The 11614-nt window shown below is 29.7% G+C and overlaps 1 protein-coding gene across 1 annotated transcript; it reads left to right on the forward strand.

The window, feature by feature from the left end:
* The first annotated feature begins 891 nt into the window (after window positions 1–891).
* gpx7 (glutathione peroxidase 7) lies at window positions 892–10070 on the forward strand. The gene is made up of 3 exons (XM_083521533.1): window positions 892–1101; window positions 9317–9578; window positions 9836–10070. Exons 1-3 carry the CDS (start codon window positions 964–966, stop codon window positions 9997–9999), a joined length of 564 nt encoding a protein of 187 aa, XP_083377659.1. The 5' UTR covers window positions 892–963; the 3' UTR covers window positions 10000–10070.
* The last annotated feature ends 1544 nt before the right edge of the window (window positions 10071–11614 follow it).

The following is an 11614-nucleotide window of genomic DNA, read 5'->3' on the forward strand; positions in this document are numbered from 1 at the left end:
ACGATGGACAGTGTGTAGTTATGAATATTTTAATTGTTCATGCTGATTATATCCTGCGGGAAAAGGGTTTTTGTGCCTGACTGTTCTGATGGCTGGAGCTCTGTAGCACCGACCAGAAGGTGACAGTACGAAGAGAAAGTGGGCTGAGTGTGTGGGGTCCAAAGAGATTTTCTCAGCCCTTGTCTCCACTCTGGAGGAGTGAAGATCTTGGAGATTGGGCAGTGGGGCACCAATAATCCTCTCAACAGTCCTGACTGTCTACTGTAGCCTCCTGATGTCTGATTTGGTGACTGAACCAAACCAGACAGTTATAGATGTACACAGGACAGAGTAAAACTGTTTCAGCAGCTTGTTGGTGAAGGAAGTAAAACATCTGCTGGGCCTTTAGCAATGAAGTCAATGTTATTGTTCCACTTCAGGTCCTGAGAGATGGTGGTACCCAGAAACTGCACGCTAGCTAACTGGAAATGTCCAAGGACAGACTTTTAAACCCTTATGTACTAAATCTTTGTATTGTTTAATGTTTTATTAAGTACTAAATGACACGATGCACAGACTGTGGTTGATTTTATTAATGAAACCTTCTTATTTTATTACGTTTATGCAAATGTATGTGTTTAAAACTTTGTTTTTTGGAAACCTAATAAAAAATGTTAAAGAAAACAGATATATTGTGTTGAATGTGTGCGTATTGGTTTGTTGTTTACATTGAGGTTTAATTGGTTTAGGTTTAAATCCTCTTTCGAGTCTGGTGCGGTAGTTTATCGTTTCCAGTCAATACTGCGCACTTTCTGCGCACACGCTTACTTCTAAAGATAAGAGTGTTGCGCCACATACTGTTTTTTTTATATATTTTTTGGTCCGTATGCGCGTATCGAGCGCAGTGTTGATTCGTAGTAACTCGCCGAGCCGCTGTGCAGGAGCCGGCGGTCCTTCAGCAGAAGGTTGAAGGTATCAGAGAAGATGAAGCTGATCCTCCTGTGGGCGCTGGTTTTACTCCTCCTCAACCATGTCATGGAGGCAAAGCAGAAAGACTTTTACACCTTTAAGGTGGTGAATAGCAGAGGGAAATTAGTTTCTCTGGAGAAATACCGCGGCTCGGTGAGTGAGGCTCGCGCGCTTCAGGACGGAGTCTCTCACTAACGGTCTCGCGCATGCAAAGAAAAGAAAAAAAAAAACATTTCTTTTTAACACCTCATTCACTGTTAACAACTTAATAGTTTGTTTCTTCTTCTCTCTTCCTTGTCTGTGCATTAACAATAAAACACTAACGTGGAAAAGTTTTGCCTTTTTTTTCTCCCTGGTGAAGTTTCTCGGCGTGCGCGTGCCTACGTGGCAAACCTCATCATCTTCTGCACGCGCACAACCCACGCGCATCACGTCTATGAATGATTTCTTCTCCTTCCATCTTCTTTTCTGTTATTGCATCATGCAGACCACAGCAACATCTACACCACATAACATCATTATAATCCGTATTTACATTTGAGCTCCTTCAATGATCACAAAAATACATCTAATCACTTCCTGATCAGCTCAGAGTTATGAGTAGAGCGCTTTTAACCATGCACATTGTCCCACAGCAGATTTACAGGCAATTGTTTTTAAAACCTTAGTGCCTATAAATGTATCCCTAATGAACAATCCAGTGGTGACACTTTCCAGGAGAAAAAACTCCCTGATGATTTGCAATAAATTAATTCAGAGAGTGAAGGAAAAGCAGACCACAAGCACTCAACACCTCTGGGGACACCGCGTTAGTCTGACTGAGAATCGGAGAGTCTGTAAAGAGAAATGCAGCTACTTTGTAAGAAACAGCTGAAAGATGTTCTGGATTATTTAACACGTTTTTGTTTACATATTTGCATATTTTCTTCTGTCTAAATTCCAGTGTCTTTAGTATTAAAGTGCGAAGTTAAATTAAAAAGATAAAATAAAAAGATAAAATATCAAGAACGCGCTTTTAATAGGGAGGTGTGAGTCACTGAGCAGTGAATGAGATGAAGCTCTAGATGGCGCTCTTCAATCGATTTCTGTACTGAAGATGTTTCAGATTGCGATCGAGTGTGTTCAGGTCTCACATCTGTGGGGGTTCTGTTTATCCTGTAGATGATTATTTTCCCTCTGCAGCATGACACTAAGTGAACGTCTTTATTCCACAGGTGTCACCTGTAATTACCATTAAATCCAAACCCACACTGATGTTTCATTTTCATTTTATAAATCACTTATAAACGGATCTCACAGAATCAGTGCAGCATGAGTGAGAGTGCAGGATTAATTATCAGCACGACGAAGCTCAGGTGGTCTCAGGTTATCTCAGGAATTCTTGGTTATGAACAGGTGGTCTCATGTACAAGTTGATGTCATGTAAGAAAAGGTGGTCTCAGGTACAAGGTCATTTTATGTAAGAAAATTTAAACTCAGGTATGAACAGTTGGTCTCAGGTATGAACAGGTGGTCTCAGGTATGAACAGGTGGTCTCAGGTATGAACGGGTGGTCTCAGGTATGAACAGTTGGTCTCCGGTATGAACAGGTGGTCTCAGGTATGAACAGGTGGTCTCAGGTATGAACAGTTGGTCTCCGGTATGAACAGGTGGTCTCAGGTATGAACAGGTGGTCTCAGGTATGAACAGTTGGTCTCAGGTAAGAACGGGTGGTCTCAGGTATGAACAGGTGGTCTCAGGTATGAATGGGTGGTCTCAGGTATGAACAGTTGGTCTCAGGTAAGAACAGGTGGTCTCAGGTATGACCAGTTGGTCTCAGGTATGAACAGGTGGTCTCAGGTAAGAACAGGTGGTCTCAGGTATGAACAGGTAGTCTCAGGTATGAACGGTTGGTCTCAGGTATGAACGGTTGGTCTCAGATAAGAACGGGTGGTCTCAAGGTAAGAATGGGTGGTCTCAGGTATGAACGGGTGGTCTCAGGTAAGAACGGGTGGTCTCAGGTAAGAACGGGTGGTCTCAGGTATGAACAGGTGGTCTCAGGTAAGAACAGGTGGTCTCAGGTATGAACAAGTGGTCTCAGGTAAGAACGGGTGGTCTCAGGTATGAACGGGTGGTCTCAGGTATGAACAGGTGGTCTCAGGTATGAACGGGTGGTCTTAGGTATGAATGGGTGGTCTCAGGTATGAACAGGTGGTCTCAGGTATGAACGGGTGGTCTCAGGTAAGAACGGGTGGTTTTAGGTATGAACGGGTGGTCTCAGGTATGAACAGGTGGTCTCAGGTAAGAACGGGTGGTCTCAGGTATGAACAGGTGGTCTCAGGTATGAACGGGTGGTCTTAGGTATGAACGGGTGGTCTCAGGTATGAACGGGTGGTCTCAGGTAAGAACGGGTGGTCTCAGGTATGAACAGGTGGTTTCAGGTAAGAACGGGTGGTCTCAGGTATGAACAGTTGGTCTCAGGTAAGAACGGAGATAATCAGCAGCACCGCCAAAAACCATCACACTAATAATAACTGACTGGAACAGTTACACTGCTAATATGTAAAATACACTGTTATTGTTATTATTGTAGGTAAACAGTAGTAACAGTGTGTATTCGATATAGTATATATAATAGTATATTAGGAGTATATATAATAGTATATTAGGAGTATATATAATAGTATATTAGGAGTATATATAATAGTATATTAGGAGTATATATAATAGTATATTAGTAGTATATATAATAGTATATTAGGAGTATATATAATAGTATATTAGTAGTATATATAATAGTATATTAGGAGTATATATAATAGTATATTAGGAGTATATATAATAGTATATTAGGAGTATATATAATAGTATATTAGGAGTATATATAATAGTATATTAGGAGTATATATAATAGTATATTAGTAGTATATATAATAGTATATTAGGAGTATATATAATAGTATATTAGGAGTATATATAATAGTATATTAGTAGTATATATAATAGTATATTAGGAGTATATATAATAGTATATTAGTAGTATATATAATAGTATATTAGTAGTATATATAATAGTATATTAGGAGTATATATAATAGTATATTAGGAGTATATATAATAGTATATTAGTAGTATATATAATAGTATATTAGGAGTATATATAATAGTATATTAGTAGTATATATAATAGTATATTAGGAGTATATATAATAGTATATTAGGAGTATATATAATAGTATATTAGGAGTATATATAATAGTATATTAGTAGTATATATAATAGTATATTAGGAGTATATATAATAGTATATTAGTAGTATATATAATAGTATATTAGTAGTATATATAATAGTATATTAGGAGTATATATAATAGTATATTAGGAGTATATATAATAGTATATTAGTAGTATATATAATAGTATATTAGGAGTATATATAATAGTATATTAGTAGTATATATAATAGTATATTAGGAGTATATATAATAGTATATTAGTAGTATATATAATAGTATATTAGGAGTATATATAATAGTATATTAGTAGTATATATAATAGTATATTAGTAGTATATATAATAGTATATTAGGAGTATATATAATAGTATATTAGGAGTATATATAATAGTATATTAGTAGTATATATAATAGTATATTAGGAGTATATATAATAGTATATTAGTAGTATATATAATAGTATATTAGGAGTATATATAATAGTATATTAGGAGTATATATAATAGTATATTAGGAGTATATATAATAGTATATTAGTAGTATATATAATAGTATATTAGGAGTATATATAATAGTATATTAGTAGTATATATAATAGTATATTAGGAGTATATATAATAGTATATTAGGAGTATATATAATAGTATATTAGGAGTATATATAATAGTATATTAGGAGTATATATAATAGTATATTAGGAGTATATATAATAGTATATTAGTAGTATATATAATAGTATATTAGGAGTATATATAATAGTATATTAGGAGTATATATAATAGTATATTAGTAGTATATATAATAGTATATTAGGAGTATATATAATAGTATATTAGTAGTATATATAATAGTATATTAGTAGTATATATAATAGTATATTAGGAGTATATATAATAGTATATTAGGAGTATATATAATAGTATATTAGTAGTATATATAATAGTATATTAGGAGTATATATAATAGTATATTAGTAGTATATATAATAGTATATTAGGAGTATATATAATAGTATATTAGGAGTATATATAATAGTATATTAGTAGTATATATAATAGTATATTAGGAGTATATATAATAGTATATTAGTAGTATATATAATAGTATATTAGTAGTATATATAATAGTATATTAGGAGTATATATAATAGTATATTAGTAGTATATATAATAGTATATTAGGAGTATATATAATAGTATATTAGTAGTATATATAATAGTATATTAGGAGTATATATAATAGTATATTAGTAGTATATATAATAGTATATTAGTAGTATATATAATAGTATATTAGGAGTATATATAATAGTATATTAGTAGTATATATAATAGTATATTAGTAGTATATATAATAGTATATTAGTAGTATATATAATAGTATATTAGTAGTATATATAATAGTATATTAGTAGTATATATAATAGTATATTAGGAGTATATATAATAGTATATTAGTAGTATATATAATAGTATATTAGTAGTATATATAATAGTATATTAGGAGTATATATAATAGTATATTAGGAGTATATATAATAGTATATTAGGAGTATATATAATAGTATATTAGGAGTATATATAATAGTATATTAGGAGTATATATAATAGTATATTAGTAGTATATATAATAGTATATTAGGAGTATATATAATAGTATATTAGTAGTATATATAATAGTATATTAGTAGTATATATAATAGTATATTAGTAGTATATATAATAGTATATTAGTAGTATATATAATAGTATATTAGTAGTATATATAATAGTATATTAGGAGTATATATAATAGTATATTAGGAGTATATATAATAGTATATTAGTAGTATATATAATAGTATATTAGGAGTATATATAATAGTATATTAGTAGTATATATAATAGTATATTAGTAGTATATATAATAGTATATTAGGAGTATATATAATAGTATATTAGGAGTATATATAATAGTATATTAGTAGTATATATAATAGTATATTAGTAGTATATATAATAGTATATTAGTAGTATATATAATAGTATATTAGGAGTATATATAATAGTATATTAGGAGTATATATAATAGTATATTAGTAGTATATATAATAGTATATTAGGAGTATATATAATAGTATATTAGTAGTATATATAATAGTATATTAGGAGTATATATAATAGTATATTAGGAGTATATATAATAGTATATTAGGAGTATATATAATAGTATATTAGGAGTATATATAATAGTATATTAGTAGTATATATAATAGTATATTAGGAGTATATATAATAGTATATTAGGAGTATATATAATAGTATATTAGTAGTATATATAATAGTATATTAGGAGTATATATAATAGTATATTAGGAGTATATATAATAGTATATTAGTAGTATATATAATAGTATATTAGTAGTATATATAATAGTATATTAGTAGTATATATAATAGTATATTAGTAGTATATATAATAGTATATTAGTAGTATATATAATAGTATATTAGTAGTATATATAATAGTATATTAGGAGTATATATAATAGTATATTAGTAGTATATATAATAGTATATTAGGAGTATATATAATAGTATATTAGTAGTATATATAATAGTATATTAGTAGTATATATAATAGTATATTAGTAGTATATATAATAGTATATTAGGAGTATATATAATAGTATATTAGTAGTATATATAATAGTATATTAGTAGTATATATAATAGTATATTAGTAGTATATATAATAGTATATTAGGAGTATATATAATAGTATATTAGGAGTATATATAATAGTATATTAGTAGTATATATAATAGTATATTAGGAGTATATATAATAGTATATTAGTAGTATATATAATAGTATATTAGGAGTATATATAATAGTATATTAGGAGTATATATAATAGTATATTAGTAGTATATATAATAGTATATTAGGAGTATATATAATAGTATATTAGTAGTATATATAATAGTATATTAGGAGTATATATAATAGTATATTAGGAGTATATATAATAGTATATTAGGAGTATATATAATAGTATATTAGGAGTATATATAATAGTATATTAGGAGTATATATAATAGTATATTAGGAGTATATATAATAGTATATTAGGAGTATATATAATAGTATATTAGGAGTATATATAATAGTATATTAGGAGTATATATAATAGTATATTAGGAGTATATATAATAGTATATTAGGAGTATATATAATAGTATATTAGGAGTATATATAATAGTATATTAGGAGTATATATAATAGTATATTAGGAGTATATATAATAGTATATTAGGAGTATATATAATAGTATATTAGGAGTATATATAATAGTATATTAGGAGTATATATAATAGTATATTAGGAGTATATATAATAGTATATTAGGAGTATATATAATAGTATATTAGGAGTATATATAATAGTATATTAGGAGTATATATAATAGTATATTAGGAGTATATATAATAGTATATTAGGAGTATATATAATAGTATATTAGGAGTATATATAATAGTATATTAGGAGTATATATAATAGTATATTAGGAGTATATATAATAGTATATTAGGAGTATATATAATAGTATATTAGGAGTATATATAATAGTATATTAGTAGTATATATAATAGTATATTAGGAGTATATATAATAGTATATTAGGAGTATATATAATAGTATATTAGGAGTATATATAATAGTATATTAGGAGTATATATAATAGTATATTAGTAGTATATATAATAGTATATTAGTAGTATATATAATAGTATATTAGGAGTATATATAATAGTATATTAGTAGTATATATAATAGTATATTAGGAGTATATATAATAGTATATTAGGAGTATATATAATAGTATATTAGTAGTATATATAATAGTATATTAGGAGTATATATAATAGTATATTAGGAGTATATATAATAGTATATTAGGAGTATATATAATAGTATATTAGGAGTATATATAATAGTATATTAGGAGTATATATAATAGTATATTAGGAGTATATATAATAGTATATTAGGAGTATATATAATAGTATATTAGTAGTATATATAATAGTATATTAGTAGTATATATAATAGTATATTAGGAGTATATATAATAGTATATTAGTAGTATATATAATAGTATATTAGGAGTATATATAATAGTATATTAGTAGTATATATAATAGTATATTAGTAGTATATATAATAGTATATTAGGAGTATATATAATAGTATATTAGGAGTATATATAATAGTATATTAGTAGTATATATAATAGTATATTAGTAGTATATATAATAGTATATTAGGAGTATATATAATAGTATATTAGTAGTATATATAATAGTATATTAGTAGTATATATAATAGTATATTAGGAGTATATATAATAGTATATTAGTAGTATATATAATAGTATATTAGTAGTATATATAATAGTATATTAGGAGTATATATAATAGTATATTAGTAGTATATATAATAGTATATTAGTAGTATATATAATAGTATATTAGGAGTATATATAATAGTATATTAGTAGTATATATAATAGTATATTAGTAGTATATATAATAGTATATTAGGAGTATATATAATAGTATATTAGGAGTATATATAATAGTATATTAGGAGTATATATAATAGTATATTAGGAGTATATATAATAGTATATTAGTAGTATATATAATAGTATATTAGGAGTATATATAATAGTATATTAGTAGTATATATAATAGTATATTAGGAGTATATATAATAGTATATTAGTAGTATATATAATAGTATATCATATTCTGGTGGGTCACTGGCAGCAGCTCTGATTGTACAGTCGATTAGCAGCAGGGAGAAAAGATCTTCTGTATCTCAGGATGTAACAGTGTGTCACTGAAGTAGCTGCTCAGAGAGGAAACTGTTTCAGATGTGCAGTAGTGATGATAGTTTAGCTTCCATCCTCCTTCTCCCACCTTCTCCTACAATATATTCATTTAATCGCATGATTGTCTTCCGTTAACTCGCTTAATCGCACATTTGTGTCTGTTCTAAATGTACCTCAAATTTATACTTTTCACTTTTTAAATACTCAAATCAACATGGACAAATATAGATATGTGTGTGTGTGTGTGTGTGTGTGTGTGTGTGTGTGTGTGTCAGGTCTCCTTGGTGGTAAATGTAGCGAGCGAGTGTGGCTTCACTGAGGAACACTATACAGACCTGCAGCAGCTGCAGCGGGATTTTGGACCGTACCATTTTAACGTTCTGGCGTTCCCATGTAATCAGTTCGGCCAGCAGGAACCCGGCAGTGATAAAGAGATTGACAGCTTTGTAAGGCGAGTTTACGGAGTCTCCTTTCCGCTCTTCAGCAAAATCGCTGTGGTGGGAATCGGGGCCAACAATGCCTTCAAGTACCTTGCAGGTAACACACACACACACACACACACACACACACACACACAAAATGCAGTATAAAGTTTAAATCATTTGTTTAGTGTGAAGTGGGCGGAGCTAATCTGGATTTTTAGTTGTGTAGGACTTTGACCAATCACAGTGCTGATGTATTGACTGTAGTAAGAACTCGCTAATGTAGTGAATGAAAACTAACCAAGCAACCAAAAGCAAACTGAGCAGTTGAACATTTATTTCATGAACCCGTGTCCACTCTTCTCTTTCCAGAGGTAACCAGGAAGGAACCTGACTGGAATTTCTGGAAGTATCTGATTGATGTAGATGGTCAAGTCATCAGCTCTTGGGGTCCCAAAGTATCTGTGAAAGAAATTCGGCCGAAAATCACAGAGATGGTTCGCAAACTCATCATCAAACGCAAGGAAGAGCTGTAGACACACACACACACACACACACACACACACACACACACACACACACACACACATACACACACAATCACAAACATATCCATCCAAATAACAAGAGAATGTGAAATGTGATACTACATATGCGATACTATGGAAACCACTTTAACACACACACACACACACACACACACACACACACACACACACACACACACACACACACAAACACACACACACAAGCCGCTGTCACACAGAAGAACTTCAAGAGTCCAGAAGGTAGACTGTGGACACGACGTGACGCACTACATGGTGTTTCTGTAGCGTCGTTGCTGCTCGACCTCTTCCTGGTCAAACCTTTCATGTTTCAGGAAGTAGGAGGAGCTTATGATGCTACTCTGTAGGTGTTTAAGACCATCTGAGACATGTAATGTGGGTGGGGTTTTAGACTGAAGATAGTGGAGGAGGGTTCAGTTATTAAAATGTGATTAGCTGAGGCATGAAGATACCTCAGACCTGCTGAGGTATAACGATCAACAAAACAATGTCTTGTCAAATGCTGACGCTTGTGATGGCAGACATTTTGGAGACTGGAGGTCAGAAAGACTCCGCCTTTCAACATTAAGTCCCGCCTCCAGGTTAAAAGTCTGAAATGTTGAACTAATTTTGACTTAAACTTTGTAAATGTGGATGATTGTTTTTTTACTTAATGATGAAAACAGAGGGTTAAAGTATGAAAATGATAAATAAAATAAAATAAAATAAACAAATGACGCAAACGTCAGATAATAAAAATGTCTCTGCTGAAAATCATTACAGTTTTGTACAATCATCCCCCTGATATTACAAAAAAACAGTCGAGTGTTTCCACATGGTAATTTGAATAAATATTTTCAAATATAAAAAAGATCAAAGATTTTGATCAAAGATTACAGTCGAAAGTTGAAAGAAAAAAAAGAAAGAAACACAGTTACCGTTTACATGCGTTACATTTATTTCTGAATCCAAATATCTTCTTCAGAATCAATTCGGTTTTTGGTTTTTATTGAAATTTTATTCAATTGTAAAATTTATCCAAATCTTTCAGCTACATGAACATACTGTAGGCCCAGGGCGATGTGACAGTCTAAACATGTTCACCTAAACCTTCATGATGCTCCTCATGAAGCAGGTTGAGTTTCTGAGGACTTCTTACGCCATTTTCCAATTTGTTCATGTTTATTATTAAAAAAGTTGGGATGAGGTGCACAAACCTTTAAATAGTGGTGTATAATAGGTCTATTGGTGGATTTTGAATAAAATAATAAAGTCTGGTGACTGAAATCTCATCGCCTTGTTGAGTTTTTGTTTAGTGTGTATTTTGGAGCGAACAGATGAACAGTAAGAGCAGATGTTAGATGAGACGAAGGCAATAATTATTATTTTAGCACAGAGCCATGAAGACCACAGACACTGAAGAGGACACGTTACTCTGGTGTCACACTCGTTTGGGTCGGGTCCCGAGGGTGCGGATCTCCAGCCTGAAGTAGCCTGAAGGCCGTGAGTTCTTGGTGAAAGAGTGAGGAACTGTCGATTCACAGTCGAAGGTTTGAATGGGGGGTTTTCAGTTCTCCATCCTTTCAATAAGAAGACAGTAAAAATG

This window comes from Silurus aristotelis, assembly GCF_946808225.1.
Source record: "Silurus aristotelis genome assembly, chromosome: 19".
Taxonomy (NCBI): Eukaryota; Metazoa; Chordata; class Actinopteri; order Siluriformes; family Siluridae; genus Silurus; species Silurus aristotelis.

Excerpts from the sequence above, each read along its gene's own strand:
- gpx7 (XM_083521533.1), top strand. The coding sequence starts at position 964 with ATGAAGCTGATCCTCCTGTGGGCGCTGGTTTTACTCCTCCTCAACCAT. Across the intron at positions 1,102-9,316 it reads TGGAGAAATACCGCGGCTCG|GTCTCCTTGGTGGTAAATGT; the intron begins GTGAGTGAGGCT and ends TGTGTGTGTCAG. Across the intron at positions 9,579-9,835 it reads TGCCTTCAAGTACCTTGCAG|AGGTAACCAGGAAGGAACCT; the intron begins GTAACACACACA and ends TTCTCTTTCCAG.